Source organism: Siniperca chuatsi, linkage group LG15, assembly GCF_020085105.1.
Source record: "Siniperca chuatsi isolate FFG_IHB_CAS linkage group LG15, ASM2008510v1, whole genome shotgun sequence".
Classification (NCBI taxonomy): Eukaryota; Metazoa; Chordata; class Actinopteri; order Centrarchiformes; family Sinipercidae; genus Siniperca; species Siniperca chuatsi.
This window is the reverse complement of record NC_058056.1, coordinates 8,867,466-8,884,270: the sequence shown is the minus strand read 5'-3', so window position 1 is coordinate 8,884,270 and position 16,805 is coordinate 8,867,466. Positions and strand designations below refer to the sequence as shown.

Sequence of the window (16,805 nt, the reverse complement as noted above, 5' to 3'; positions counted from 1 at the left end):
ACACTTTAATGCGTTTTTTTGGTCCATTTTCTACTACTGTTCTGTTCAACATATCCCACGAGTCTTAGTCATTGGCACACTGTCAAGGCCTCATGGGAGCACTTTTCCAGAATCACACTCTCATGAATGTGTTTGCAGTCTGGATAAAGTGGGAGGTTTGGAAATTAGATTCTCTGCTCTAAATTAACAACCAGACAGTGTGTGTCTAGGTCTTGGGATTTTTAGCTTAACATTGGTGTATCAAATCACAGAAAGATGAATGAAAATGTGAAACGTCAGTTGTTTTAATTAAAATCTGCCACACGTCTGTTCTGATTTGCAGTGGGAAATTGTTTTCTCCCCCCAAATGAAATGATGCAATAATGGGAAGAACAACTGATGCCACAAACACTGATGGCAGATGAACAGTGATTGTGACGCCCCATAAATATTGTCTGTCCTGGTAGAAAGCAGCAATCTCAGCTGAAACTGATGCTGGAGACATTATTGCTGTAATTCTGTGAGAATCTCAGAAAGGCGACCATCAAGTGAAGTGCATTATCCTTTTCAACATATATGTATATAAAACACACGTTTTACATTTCCAGTTTTCATTTTATCCCTTTTTTATTTTACACAACATAACAACACAGTACATGTTGTCTTTTTCTGTACAGAAGCTGTCCGGGAGCTTGTGACCAACACAGGCTGTAGTATACCAATGTCAGTGAAAAGCTCACAGGGTTTTTATGTTCTTTTTTTTTTTATTCTTCCCTTTAAAAAATATCAATTTCATAAGAGGTCCGTTAAAGTCTTCATCTGTTTGTTACTTTTTGTCTCAGTTCGTGTCTGTCTACATGTCAAGAAACATCTGTACTCCTCAATAGTAAGAAAGGCTATGTGTGAAATCTCTCCCTTCCTTTGTTTGTCCTTTCCGTCCTAATCCCTCGTTCGTGGAGTGTGGTGGAGTCCTAAATCCGGTTATGTCATCTGTCAGAGGGTCTGTGAGTGCAAAAGAAGGCACCGACTGCTCTTCTCTTCCATGGTATGGACACACACTTTCTGTGGGCGTGTGAACGTAACAATGGTGTGCTTTTCAGTTCTTGTATTGTTTTTTTATTCCTCTTTTTTTCCTCTAATAATTCCCTTTTCGTGGTATTTTCAGATAAGGTGAGAGTGAATCGGGAAATGACGTGGCAAGCCCGTTGTCTTGTTTTCTTTTGTGCTATAGAGTGGAACCAACGAGGCAACTCGAGGACGCTACGAGTTATCCACACACCGAGTGAAAAACAGGAAACTGAATACAAAGAAAAATTATGAGAATGATAAAAAAACAAAAACAAAAAAAAACAGGCTGAATAAGAAAATGTATGGTCACACTTTCACCCAGAAACACACAAACATCAACTCACACATCTATAAACATAAGAACACACACACCGAAAATGCACATTCTAAACGTCAACAACACACACACTTTCACAAACACACCCTAGCCTTCACTCATACACCTATAAACAAATTCAAACACACACACACAGAACCTCACACATACACTCATACAAAAGATAAACAATAATGAATCAACCAAAGTTTATTTCATGGTTGCTGTCTCGTTCCAGTTCAAACTGTGCTTTCTAAGATCCAGTCCGAATCGCACCGCCCTTTGTCCGAGTCTCCATCCCCGTCTTTCGGGAGCAGCATCCCACTCATCGATTGGCTCCTTTTGTTCTGCATTACACGCCCTAATTTGGGCACTCCTCCTCCTCCCTGATGGGACGAGTGAGTCTTTGGGCCTCCCTCACTGAGTGAGTACCTCCTTCTCGCCCTGCTCCTCCCTCCCTCCTCCACAGGGAGAGTCTGGTACTTGACGGAGGCAGAGGTGGAGGCGCGAGGAGCCCTGCGCAGGATGGGCGTCTCTCTAAATCGCATGGAGGGGACGGGGCTCGGGGTGGCAAGAGGGCTGGAGAAAGTGGATGGGGCGAAGGGAGGTGGGGTTTGGTTGAGAGCGGTGGAGTTGTTGCGGTTGGTGTTGAGGTTCTCCAGAGGGATGGAAGAGGGGAGGAGAGCAGAGGAGGCGGTGGAGGAGGAGGAGGAAGGAGGGCGAGGGGAGGAGGAGGGGAGATTTTCAGGAGCAGCCGAGGTGTTCGAGCAAGCCGAGCCCGGCTTACTCGCCGTGGGCTTCCGCTTCGGCTTAGTTAGTGAACCGGTGGTGGGCGACGAGACGCCAGCTTGACCTCTCTCTTCACCAGCTTTCTCCCGTTCCTCGGATCCAGCTGTTGGGCTTCTGGCTGCCCAAGGCTGGCTGAGAACTGACGTAGCGGTGGAGCAGTCAGGCAGGGAAGATTCGGACGACTGAGTCATCGTATCCTTGCCCCCTCCTCCTCCTCCTCCTCCTGCTACTGCTCCGCTCCTTTTCTTCGTGCCTGCTGAGAGGTCGTCTAATCCGACTGAGCCATGTTTAGAGGCGCTGGGAGTCACAGTGCATCCCTGTGACTGCTGCCCATTGGTCTGTGAGTGAACGTTGGTCATTGACATTGAAACGCCTTTACCACCCTCACCATGGTTACACACCTGAGAAAAAACAGATGGCAGAAATGAGGTGTTGATTCTGTTTCTTGATTATGTTGAAAACATATTACTACAGTATTTTTTTAATATCATGATTTAATGAAGTCACTATTTCTGTTGAGCTTAAACATTCCCTTATATCCCAGATTTGTTGTGAGCAGTTTCATGTAGGACCTATTTTCTTTCTACCAATAGTTCCTACATGACACTGCTCACAACAAATCTGTGGATCATCTCGAGAAAACGGGTCATGATTTCTGGAAGGAGACATTGCTGTTGAGTTTTTCAAATGTATTTTCTTGCCGCTTTGAGCACCACAAGCTGAGTGCCATATAGTCCCATTATATTCAAAAAATGCAGACATCTCTACGGCCGATATCTCCAAAACTCGGCAACTCACACCCAAACAATCTAGATGGATAAATAGCACTACGGGTAAGAGGAAACATTATTTTGGGGTGAGCTGTCCCTTTAAGCTTAAAATCCTTAATAGGTGATTTAGAAACATGAAAAATGATCAGGAATTATATAGGCTGCAAACAGAGGATCTACTTCAATAAATAAATTATACAAAAAGTTAGTTAGTAATTTGTTTCTGTGATGTAATTGGTTGTTTAATACATTCAAGCAATGTAGTTATAGACAGCGCTCTATAAGTCTATAATTTTCTCATTGAAGAAATGCTCTATTGAAGTGTTAGCCTGCAATTATGTTTTGTTGACGCATTTTTGATGAACGAAAGCGGTCAGTGTCAAGCTCACTGACAAACACATTGCATTTCCTGTGACTACTTCATTATAAAAGTCAACTCGTGTTTTGCCAGTTAAATGCTTTTAATGTGAAGCTGCAGCAGTAGGAAATGTTCAGTTTGCATTAATAGCAATAACTTAATACAGCATTTTTTCAAGGAACGTCACCACCGACACCCAGTTCGTAATACTGTAAATGCACGGGCTTTCATATAATTTAATCAGTGGGCCGTAGCCTCAATCATCATTGTGTTAACATATTTGGCGATAGATAGTGACTTAACATTTACATTTATTTAACTGAAAATCTTCGAGATTGCCACTTTAAAGTCTGCCTGCATTTAGTAGAAAAATAATTTTTCTTACATGTCATGTTAGTTTGGAATAAAAACATTTAACAGATATTCCTGAGGAGCAACATCTCCACCTACTTCTGCCATTTTAAATTTATGACGTAAGTGTGCAGATGCTTTAACATCTTTTCATTGACTATATTTTTTTTTATATTTACCATACTTTTGCATGCTGAACATCTCTAACTTGTAGTGTGAGGTAAAGCTGGAATTTTCTAATGTATTACATTAGAAGGTATGGAAGCCCATTCCCAATGATGAAAATGAAATAAAAGAGATTAAAAGAAAAATAAAATTACTCATGGTAAGTCAAAATGGTATAGAAAGTCATAGTCTTACACTATCACTGTGCAATTATGGTAAACTGCACAAAAAACCATTACTATTTTTTGATTTTTATCATTCCAACCTTTTTGTTACTTTTTTCTTTTCTTGTCAGAAACAGGCTTCCATAGAAGTCAATGAGATATGTAGAAACACATAGACTCAGTGAGAGTTTGGTTGGATGCTGTGATATACTCTCTCTGGTCAAAAATGTCATGTGAGTGTTTGTCAGTTAATTAGAATTAGACCAGGCTAGCATACGGCCACCATGTAAATAACGGCAAGCTTCCCACATAATGAAAAGCTCTCTCCTCTTACTCTCTCTGCTTTCTGGCCAGAGTGGATTAAGAGAGACAGGCAGAGACCCACCTTGTACCGTATCATCAGGATAATGATGAAAACGAGCACAGAGGCCACTATTATCCCTCCGATGATGATGATCATAGTCCCACCAAGGAACTGAGACTGCATAAAATGACACCTCATGTACTCAGACTCGGTGGTGAACTGCACGCAGCCGACCACACGTGTCGCTGTCAGAGAGGTGATGACATCATCATAGATGGCCAGCACGCAGAGGTCGTACTGGGTCCCTGCTGCCAGGTTGTTGACCAGGAAGTTCTTGCTTGATGGGGGGATCATTCTGTGGCAAAAGAGAGGGTCAGAGAGGGAGGGAGAGACAGGAAATACAAATGTTTAATCTTTGAGAGCATCAACAGACGCTGCACTTTGAGGAAGAACAATGCACAATAAGTAGAGGAATGCACTGGTAAGGTTCGGGTTTGGATGGGACCCCTTCTCGTGTTTCAGATGTTCCAGCTTTCCCCCACAGAGACATTCCCCTCTAAACTTCTCAGATGGTTTCATATAAATAACTGTTTGAGGCCCAAAGAGGTAAAACTCCAATAGTTTTGATTCCCACTTGGACCAATCATGTAAAAACAATATGTATACTCACATGTCATGTATTTGTAACAGCTTTTCTGGATTTCCTCAAATCATTTTAATTTATACAGTCTGACATAAGGCATTCGGCTAGTGTCAAGAATCACGAGAATTTGCCCTTGTCAACCATTATGTTCTGGGAATTTTTCATGGCTTGACTAAGGTCAAAAGAAAGTTAAAGCCCTAGAACAGCCAATGTGGTGTCCCTCAACAGTTATACAGTAGAACACTCTGATAGTCTACCTTCTCATTCACTGTAATTTGCCCTTTACAAATATTAAACCTGCAATAACTGACGTGTTGGCCACTTGGGGGCGACAAAAAAGTTCAACACTGACATAGTATGAGCTTTTCAGATGATGTGGTGAACATATGAACAGTTGCCTATTTACACACCAAGCTAGGATACGTAGCAACATTAGCATTCATTTAGAGTCATGTTTGTGTCCTCCTGATGAATGTAAGTCCAATAATCACTCTCCTTTTTAGCTATGTTTTGGTATTTACAAGCTCCTGAAGGAAATATCTGTCTCTTTAGCTGATAAATGCTCCACTCTGTTCACCAGCTAGTCACTAACTGTGTCTGTTTGCTGTTTGGTTCTTGAACTTTTTTGCTGAAAACAGCTGCCTGCTGCATCATAAAAGCTCATAAGAGCATGGTGAGAGTAAACTAAAAAGTTGCAGGCTGTAAAACCAAAACAATGAGCTAAAAGACGCTAAAAAGCTAAGTCTGGTAATAATTCTCTGTGGGTTTGTCACTACATGTGACATCTTCACAAACAACAAACAACTGGTCATGTGATCCATTGTTGATATAAAAATAGTGATTATAGCTGCTTTAAACAACTCTCTGAAACCCTACGCATTCATTGTCATTCAGTACAAGTGTTAGCTAAACTCCTGTCTAACGGTAAGGGGACAAGCGTGTCAAAAGGACTCCAGCATGTGACAATAGCTAACACATATGCTTTCTGTGTGTTCTTTCTGTACAACCTACATAATAAACGTAACCTCTGCTTTGTTTCTAAAGGCCTATAACACCAGGAAAAAAAGAATGCAATATGTTGTTGCATGAAGAGTGGCGTGTAGAAATACATTTAAAAAATGAAAATAAAATACTCAACAGGGAAGTGAAATGATTAAGAATCAATACACTCTGCTCCGCTGTGTATAGCTGGGTGCTGAATCCTCAAAAACAGTAAGTCATCAGCAGGACAGGAGACCAATTAAATGATTTATTTTTGCATGGGTGTTTCGGGCAGATCCCTTTTTCAGTGTGCAAACTGGCAACAGAGTTCCACCCAAGCACGGTGGACTTTAGAACTAAATCTTTTTTCTTCAGGTTTAAAACATGCAACAGAAACAGTTTTCAATCAAAAACAATCTGGATATTCTTTTAGATAAACAGAAAGGTACTTTGCTAGTTTGAGATGAAGTTGATCATTCTTCACTGGACACTTGTCACATTGACTAGAGGATTTGCACATTTGTCCTTCATTTAAAGGGTTTGTCAGCTTTCCTGGATATACTCATTAAAATGCTAATGAAAGTCCTCATTAAAACCGAAGAGGGCAGCTAGTTCACAGCTCGTGGTCTGGTGCGCACAGAGAGAAGCAAAGAGCTTTGTGGCCAGGTTAAGTATCTGGTTTAGAGTTCGAGTTAAGTGAAGGTTAGGAGACATGTTAAGGTTTAATGGTTAGTATTAAGAGCTGGGGGATGAATGTAGCAGTAGGTCATTAGTGTGCCCTCAGTAGAATAGCAGCACAAGGCTGTAAGAGTGTGTGTGTGTGTGTGTGAGAGCATCTATATAACCCCATGAATACTAATAGGACCATCTGAACGTTGGCTGACCATGAGTGTTCGCCCCTTTGCTTCTCTTGATGTTTTCATCACTATTGTGGTGAACCTTGGTCACACACGTTCACAATGCCATTATTTCTGTGTTGGGACACATAAAGTGACATTGAAGTGTGCAGGTTAATGATAGGAGCGAGTGTCACCGGCACCTACAAGCTCAGATACAAGCAGCTGCATTTGTATACGCATACATACACAGACAGATTAATTTCCCTATTATTTCGGCGGCCTTGGCCTTCATTTGTGTGTATGAAGGTGTGTGTGGTTGTGTGTCACATTAGCCAGCAAAGCATTAATATCTTTGCGTAAAATAATGTGTTTGTTTTATAACTCTGCGTGACCTGCACATTCTGGGTTCATTTTTTTCTTGCAGGCTTAAACTCAAATGCTCTCAAACAGAGACCCCTATTTACTAGCTCATTAATATTGTATGTCTCTGGGATATGCTTTTATATAAACGTATGTGTGTGTCTGTGTTTAACAGAGAGAGAGTAAACAGTTCTGAATATACAGTGGATTTTTGGAACATTTCTTTACCCTGAATGCCTGCACCTTTTGATTCTTTAATGATTTGCGACAGTAAAGGAGTTAGAGCTTAGCTACTAAACACGCACACACACAGGCAGATGGTAGATGCACGCACATACACATAAGTGATACTGCAATCACACTTAAAAAGTGACAGAACACACTCTCACACACAGCTGAGCCTCCTAAATGCTTACAGTATGTATCTTTGGTGTAAGTGCTTGTAGTCTGAATAAGATATATTAACTCCATGACACCCAGACCGGACAATCGCAGCTTTAGTATTGCTGGGGCTCAATATTATTGTTTTTTAATAATAATAATAATAATACATATAAAACCACTTTGATTTGCATACATTGAAGAGTGTTCCTTTATAATAGAACAGTTTTAAAGGGACATACAGTAAATTCTAGGTGAAAAACATGTTTTTAACAACTTTTAACCAATTTAACCAACTACTCTGTCTTGGTAATCTGGGTGAAAATCTGGGTTAATATGGAAAACAAGGGTAGTTCGATTGTTGTCATCATGCAAAACTATATGAAACTGTTGTTATCAAAACATACAACTGGGTGACAAATTCTGGTTTCACAGCAGTAAACGGCGGCGCTGGCTGACAATGCCACGGTGATGTGTGTTCTAAGCTTTGTGCTGGCAATCCTGATGTGGGTGTGTTTTATGACTTTTCCACCTACTCTGTCCATCTTTGACTGTTGCAGCAGCACCTTTGACAAACAACTGGCAGACAAATCTCTCCCCATTATCTGGAGAGTTGCACAGACTGACCTCCCTATAATAGTATACTGATATCATAATCTCACGGTTGAGTAGCCACAACAGAACGTATTATTTACTGCTACTGAAAACAGAGTATCTGTATAGTCACTGTCCTGTGAAAACCATGTATCTCCAAAACATCACCTTAGTATGAACTAAGAAAAACAGCATTGTTTTCAGGCTTTTTCAGCTAACGCAATGTGTTTTAAATGTTGTATTCATCATTAAAAGTCTGAGAATTTTCTTAAACCATAACTGTGTGTAAAAGAAGGAACTCTTAACCTATATAAATAATCGCCACGTTTGTAATTTTTTTAAATATTAAATTGACGTTTATATTACAAACAAGAATAATAAGTATGTTAAACTGACTATAAAGTCTTAAACCCATCAGTTGTGCGCTAAATCATTATAGGAATATTAAATGTTATATTATATGAAATGTTTCAGTACTTGTTGATAGCGCTTTTGGTTTTATGCAGTCCTGCTGAATAATATAACACATCGCTTAATGTCTTAAATATATTTGGCACAATCAACAACAAATTTCATGTCTAGGCTTGTTTTTGTTTTGTTTGTTTTTTTGCATACAGAATTTAAACTGGTTAAAAAGCCACTTAATAAAATTAGATAATAAGATGGCGTATGCCACTGGAGGAATTGGACACCATTCTTCCAAAAGATATTCCTTCAGTTGATGTTTTGATGATAGAGAGTGCTGTCTAACATGTCAGTCCAAAATCTCCAAAACGTGTTGTCTCTGCTGTCTCCACGTTACATGACTATGCTTGGAAAGAGTCATAAAGATCATTGAAATACAACGCTGCTGTACTTGTATACCAAGAAAACTTCTCCTCACATCAATGAAAGAAAATGCTGTCTATTATCTATCTCGATCAATATCTTTATAGCTCCATAAGTGGAATGATACAATTAATATGTTTGATAAATCTTTCCTTGTCATTGATTGACATTGATTAGTGAGTTTTGTTTACAGTGAAGGCAGACAATTGTGATTTAAAACTGTAACATTAAGTTACGGCAAGTTAAAAACCAAAACTGTGTGTAATTCAAAAAACACTGAATGGACAGTAATTATGTACCTTGCTTGAGGGATTGTTTGCTGCTTAGCCATGTATCCACATGAATAAATGACATTCTCGCTTTTCTCCACCTCAGACACATTTGCTTCCAAGAAGCCATTAGCTACATGACTCCTCCTGGACAGAGCTCAAATTAGACTGTTTCTAAACAAAATCCATCCATCCAGATGCTCTGGCCAAAGAAACTCACTTTGCATGGCTAGTTTTCATTGTTAATGTGTAAGCCAAGCTATCATCATTTATAATTCATAGATACAAGGAACAATCGAGATATTGATAATGACTTTGGCATATTTGGACCCTGTTCCGCTGCATGCAGAGTTCACAAAAAGCATGTTTCATGCATATCAGTGGGTCTTCTTTTTGTTTTGCATACGATTATTTCTTGACTGTGTGAGCCGTTAGCATTGTGAACTCATCCAAACTGACTCATTCATTGTGGCTAATTTCTTTGTGTCTGAGCCGGATCTTGCTGCCAGTATTTGAAGCCCTACAGTGGGCAGATGATTGCCTTGGCCGACACTATTACACTAATCTATCCACTCTGCTCTGCCAAGCCCTCAGCCCAGGGCGCCTGTGTGTGTGTGTGTGTGTGTGTGTGTGTGTGTTTCTGGGTTTCATTACACTTTCATTACACGAGAGAAATTGTCTGTATGGATGCTCCTCTATGAGTATGCATGTGTGTACTTATGTCTATATATGTCTGCAGTTTATGTGTGTGTGTGTGTGTGTACAGTACATGCATGTGTGTGAGTTCCATTACAGTAATCTTCTCCCACGGCAGCCTCCTCTTCCCAGTGGCTCTCACTGTGTCTGGCTTTCTGCCAACATTCATCACTGATACAGCACTACATGCTGGTAAAGCCTTTATTGTGTATGCGTGTGCACGGATGTGAGTGCGCATGTGTTTGTGTGCGTGTTAATCAACTCGAGCTTTTCTCACTCCAGCCAGGACAAAGCCAGGAGGACAATGTGATCTCCATTAGTTGCTCTCATCTTTTTGACTCAGGACAAATGCTTGCCTCCATGCACAGAACAGTGAACTATGATACCAGATTGTTCTATTTCAGGCCATTTCACTTGATTAAACACTGGACAAAGCCTACAGGCCACAAACATGCATTATTCCAAGAGGAGAAAAAAAGGCATTCATGGCAATGATTCAACACACAAGACCAGGGCTTCCACGTCGAGCTGGAGCTGTGCGATAAGGGGCCAGGGCTTCTAATAACTCAGCTGTAGTTCCCCTAGCAGCGGAGCCCAGTCAGACCATGTGTGACAACAACTTCCAATGTTTTTAAATGACATTCACTGCTCTGGGTTAGTTCATTAGTAATTTCATGTAGCTGTAATATTGTTTTTGCATTTCATAAGGGGCTTGGAAGTTGACCACTTTTTAAAACATTTTTGGTGATCTGAATTAAATTTTCATGTATTGTGTGACATTTCTGAGTTTTCTGAGACTCACACCTGACCAACTGTGTAACTAGCATTACACTTGGTTTCACTTGTGAACTTCTTAACATCATGTCATATCAAGATTTACATTCACAGGTCTACTGTATGCTTTTGACTGACTTAAAGGAATAGTTCGACATTTTGGGAAATACGTTTATTTGCTTTCTTGCAGAGAGTTAGATGAGAAGATGGATACCTCTCATGTCTGTGTGGTAAATGACAAGCCACCACCAGCAGCTGGTTATCTTAACTTAGCATCAAGACAACAAGGGGAAACAGCTAGCAGCTGGGCTGAAAGGTAACAAAATCTATCTAACACCTCTAAAGCTCAATAATTAACACGTTATATCTCATTTGTTTAATCTGTACAAAAAACAAACTGTAAAAACAACACGTTTTATCGAGGGTTATGTCTTGGACTATTTCTTGGCCAGGCTTAGTAACTTCCTGGAGTCTGGGTTTTTGGTTAGCTTAGCTTAAGCTAAGCTAACTGGCTGCTGGTGGTACCTTCGTACTTTCCATACAGACACGAGAGTTAGAGTTATGTCTTGACAATAAGCGTATTACCCAAAATGTTGAACTATTCCTTTAAGAGGACATTTAAACAAAGTGCTCTTTTAAAGACAATACATTTGTACAAAACTTAAAGCAACATTGAAACATTTTCATTATAAAATCTACTTTTGTTTTAAAATGACATCACACCAAAACCCTGATAATAAAGCTTTTTCAGCTGTTAAATGTTCTTGGTAAAAGTAAAAGAAGAAAGTAAAATAGTACATATATCAGTGGGCTCCTGTAGTATATTACCACCACACACTCTCTAAGAAGTGTTTGAACAGAAAAAACACTGTAAAATTGCACAGCACTGTTGCCCAAACAGGGATGGGACCAAAATGTGGGTCACAGATATCTAAAAGTAGGTTGTCCAATTATTTCAGAAAATGGTATTCAGTGCTTCTGGCTAAAGCCTCCCATGCAACCGTAGTGCCAGCTAGTCTAAATTAAATAGCCTGAAACATGGAAAACTTTGTCAGATAAACCAACAAAATAGCACGCAAAGCAATTTAAAAAAACTTTTCTTTACACTGCACTTTTCAAACATGTGTTATCCTCATTTTCTTGCATGCTTCTTTTTGCTATTAGCTATATAATGCAAACACTAAATGTTAACATGACATTTTCATGATTAATTGCTTTCCTATTCTACAAGATTTTTCCATGTCAATTTTCTTAGCAATTAAGCAAACAATCTCACATGACAACACACCACACTGTAAGGCACATGAGGTCAATCAAACCAGTTAATAATAACTGGTTTCTAAGCAGAAAGAGAAGAGGATTAATGGTGGTTCAACTCCTGCCACATTACTGTTGACCTCAAAGCTAATGTGGCTTATACAGCAGATGGCACAATGCCATGCTAATAGGTCTGAGTCTCTCAGGCAGACAGAAAACATTGCAGAAGCTAGCTTCTTATCTCTGTTTTACCATGCATAATGCCCCTGATGCCAGAGCTAATGGTTAACAAGCACCCACACAGCTTGTAGTCAGAGGTGGAACGGGGATTTTGAGCCCAGGTCAGGTGGGCTTTGCTAACACCTCCCTATCCATTTTTATTCATTAAACCCTGTTCAAAGTCAGACTCATGAAGAACAGTTGCTGAAAAAGTAAATATAAGCCACCTAGTTCATGGTCTAGCAATGATTCCACAGTTTTATTAATATAGCAATGAAGTAGAACAGTTCACACTGGTGGTAAAAACCTACTCAGAAGATTACAATATTTTGCCTATCAATGAACAGTGTAAGAAATTACTATTTTAATTATAGTCAATTACAGTTCCAATTGAAACACCTTGCCACCTCAATCACCTCAATTACCCTCACCGTTTAAGAACTGCTCTCTTATCAGTGAAAACAGATGGCAAGAAAATCAAACATCAGCGCTATTTGTTTTCCCTTATCAGTTAATATTAGAATCTTTCAAGGTGAGATCTTACAGTTGCCATTTTTGGGAAATTGTGGTATAATGAATTACTGCTTCCAGAAAGTAAAAGCATGAATAAAAGATCTAATGAAACAAATTATAATTTTGAAATGAGTTTAATGAATATCCAATTCCTCTTAGGGGTAAGATGCCTAGCGCTGCAGATCAAACTGAGCTTTAGCAACTGAAATCTGCAATCAAAACACTTTTCGTTACACAGAAAAGTAAAAACTTAAAGATGCTCCAGTCAATATTTGAACAATGGATGAAATGGTTGTGTTTAATGTGAAAGTTGTCGCTTGTAGTGTGGAACCCACAGAAAATTATCAACCAACTCTGCAGTCCCCCTCATCTTTACAGGGCATTTTAGTGTCTGAAAGCTGCTTGTTTTGGTTTTTCGGCCCACAACTTTACTGTTTTGGTTCACTCTCACCGCCCTCATCAACCTTGTTTCCAAGCAGGCAGCTAAATCCATAGTACGCTACTGCCCAGCATCAAACAGCAGACAGATAAAGTTAGCCACTATCTGGTGAACATAGCAGAGAAATTAACAGCTAAAGAGACAAATATTTCCTTCAGGATTAAGTGAAGACCGAAACATTTACATCTGCCAGGTGGACAGAAACATGACTCAAAATGAATGTTAATGTGGCTCCGTGTCTGCTGGATATGTAAATAGGCAGCTTCTTACTAACATATCAAGCATAGACTGTATAAAACATGGACGTAGTGTCCGTGACGTCACCCATAGGTTTCTGAAGAGTCGTTGTGAAGCTCAAGGTGGGCGCACCTGGAGGCTCTGACCATTGCCATCTGGCAACGGTTGGCAGTCCCTGACTCCAGCTAATCTAAAAATGGGCAAAGCAGTGGAGCTGAGGCGGGCCGAATGAAGCCTGGTTACTGAACCACCTAGTCACCAAGTCATTCAAGCGGCCACTGGAGCCAGCCTCAAGTGGCCGTTCAATAAACTGCAATTTTTGGCACTTCCGCGTTGGCTTCATTTTTCAGCCTCAGAGGTTGCCGCTTGATATCAACTTGATAAGATGAAAATGTGTCAGTGTTGTGTTGACATTTCATTGTGCTGCCCCCAAGTGGCCAAAAAAATCAATGAATGCATGTTTAAAGAAAGTTGTATTTGATTTGAAGTAATGTACACAATTTACAAGTATGTATAACAGAAAAGGACAACACTGCTGCCTCCATTTAAACTCGTGCCGAAACAGACTGTGACAACAGCTTCATTTGAACGTTGTTAATTACGAAATTTAAAGTGATTGGAAGGTTTTGTTTTAAAAATATATACTTGATGACAAGTATGGTAAAGCATGCATGCAATTAATGCGTGGAATTAATCATTACAAGTCAGTAAATTATTTGTCAAATATGTCAACAAGTCTGTGTTCTTCTCTTCAATAAAGGCAAACAGCAGAGGTCCTAGTTTTCACTTTTGTCAATTCCTACTTCCAAAAAAAAAAGGCTCCACACATAGAAAGATCTCATTACTGCTGAGCTCAGTGCAAACAAGCACAGCAGAGTAGATGTCAAAGTGCCATGCAACGAAGGCTGTCCCAGATGCGGGTAAGACGTTTCAACCCTGTAGCTGGTTGTAGACCTCCATCTGCCCAGCTCAGCTCCATTCCTCCAGTTTAACTGAGTCATCTACATTTCACTTTAATGCTGTGGTTGGTTCCTTCCATACTGTCTCCCTCCATACTGTCGTTTCTTCACTTTTCCATTCTTACTTGTTTTTAAGCCTGTTGTTTTTAATCTCCCATTATGTTTTTTCTTTTTCTTATGTAATTACTATTTTTATTCATTTTTCTGGCTTTCTTTCTATTCCTTCCTTCCTACCTCTCTCCCATCTTTCTTCTTTCCATGCTTTTCTCTTATTCCTCAACCCTCTCTCATTTTTTCATTGCTCACTTTTCCTGCCGTCCGGTTTGTGTTTTTGTGTGTCATTCCCTCCTAACCATTCCTTCTTTTCACTCTTCCTCTTGATTCTTATTTCCCCCTTTCTTTCCAATTTATCTATTTCTTCTTACTTCTTCCCATCCTTCCTCCTATTGTTACTATCTTTCATCCTACATTTCCATTTCTTCTTTTATTATACCCTTCCTTCTAAACGTACTACTTACTACCTTATGCTCTTTTCTATTCCTTCCTCCCTTGCGTTCACCTTGTCGTCCTGTCCTCCATCCTCTCTTCCTTTCACTGTTTTTTTCCTTTTTTCCCTCCGTTCCACATGTCCACCCTTTCATTTCCCCTCATCTGATTGAACAGTCACATAAATGTTCTTTATGTTCTGTTTGTCTCCTTCTATCCCCCCTTCCTTCCTTGCTTCCTTTGCTGCCTTTTACCACTCCTCCTTCCCTTCAGAATCATCCTTACTCTTGTGGTAGTTCCCTCTTTACTACTTGTCCGCATTTAAAACCCCATAGACTACTCAAAACAATAACACTGTTACGTTAGGCTCGCGATATGTTTATGATGGTATAAAATCAGAATTGGAACATTATGGCGAGATGAAGGCGGATGTTTTTTTACGGCTTAAGCACAGCTGAGCAAGGTGTTATACCTGGGCTGCAGGGACCATTGGCAAGGATAAACTACTTCCTAGTGAGAGACAGAGCTGAAGAGAGAGAGAGAGAGTATGCCTTTTTAAAAGCCTGGGTTCATCCCACACCCACTGTTGTATAGCCTCATAAAAAAAACTTGCCACACAATTTGCTTGATGTGTAGTTTTTTTGGCAAATGGCAACCAGCCCCTGTAGCTCGATGGATCTGCTGGAGTGGAAAACAACCGCTGAAAGAACATAGAGGAAAAAAAACAAAAACACAACAACGGGCAGAGCATATGAGGACTAGGGAAGAGGCAGAATGGGTTTTGTGTGTGTTTTTCAGTAACTTAATGAATGACAAAGTAGAGTTGTGTCCTGTGAAAGACAATACAACCTTAGATTTGGCAGATATTTTGAGGCCTTTATGTCTGCAGGCCTATAGTGGATGAACTATATTCTACCTAAGACTCAAATGAACCATTTTTCTAGGGCTTGTGTTTATGGATATATGCATGGCAAACAGAATTTTTATTGATTAATTTTCAAAGCTCAGTGTGGCTTAGCTCCTAGCTATACTGCCAACGTTCTCATTCCTTATGAAACATCCTGCTCCCTATGATCCTCATCACTTTTAGTTGTTTAGAGGTACAAGATGAACTCCGAAATGGGATTTTCCATTGTCATATATTTTAGCCAGGACCATAGCTATCATTGAGGACGTGTGTACATTTGGCATTTTTTATATACTGAAAAATTGTACAGCCCATTTACACACAGTCCAATGTACAGTCTAATATTTAATACTCATATTACATGTATTTAAAATATTTGTCTTTGAATAATTAATATTGCATACTAAGAGTATGCCTCCCTGCATTTGACTGCACATATTGAATAAGCATGTGACAAATTAAACCTCTTAAAAATTTACACATAGAGGACATTTTATGAGCTGATTCCAAGATTTTAGATGCAAAATGTTTACATTTGACTACTTTTTGACCAACAAAATCCTGAATAAATATAGGCTACAGCATTTCTTCTCCAGAATTTTATTCCTAGCAGTGTTGATAGGACTTTGAAATACCATCTAGACCAGTGGTTCCCAACCTGGGGGTCGGGATTCTCACAAGAGGTCAAGATGAATCTAAGGGGTTGACAGAGTAGGAAATCAGAAATGTTTATGTAAATGTAACTGTTTATTTTTCAGATTTAAATGTGCTTCATTCTTGTGAAATACAGTACTGTATAATTCTACCTCCCCTAGTAAAACAATCTGGGAAGCGAAAATCACTCTTCATTTGACCTGCTCACGACTCAAAGACATACAACCTGTGACAAGAGATGTGACAAGAAATGGCGGTACCGTATTAATAGCTTGTTATTGATCTAAAAAGAATGAATACATACCAATATAATGTAAAATGTTTATTAACTATATCTTATTAGAAAGCAGTATTTTATCTATCTTTCTTTCTCTGTTCAGGGCACTCACATCTTTAACAGCCTTTTTACCATCATCATTGTTTAACCTATTCATCGACTAAACAATACATCTATTCAGCCTATAATTTGCGTAGTCATTCTTTCTTTAATACCAAAATGGCTTGC

General features: G+C 39.5%; 1 protein-coding gene across 7 annotated transcripts in view; it reads right to left on the bottom strand.

Annotated features, from left to right (window-relative positions):
- Nucleotides 1-587: 587 nt before the first annotated feature.
- Nucleotides 588-16,805, bottom strand: part of lrfn5a (leucine rich repeat and fibronectin type III domain containing 5a) — a 123,763-nt gene continuing 107,545 nt past the window's right edge. For all 7 annotated transcript variants that reach the window (XM_044167015.1, XM_044167014.1, XM_044167016.1 and 4 more), the window contains 2 exons: nucleotides 4,346-4,619; nucleotides 588-2,553 (listed from right to left, as the gene is read on the bottom strand). In XM_044167015.1, coding sequence (XP_044022950.1) covers nucleotides 1,603-2,553; nucleotides 4,346-4,619 — 1,225 coding nt within the window. In that variant the 3' untranslated portion in view covers nucleotides 588-1,602. The remainder of the gene's footprint in view (nucleotides 2,554-4,345; nucleotides 4,620-16,805) is intronic.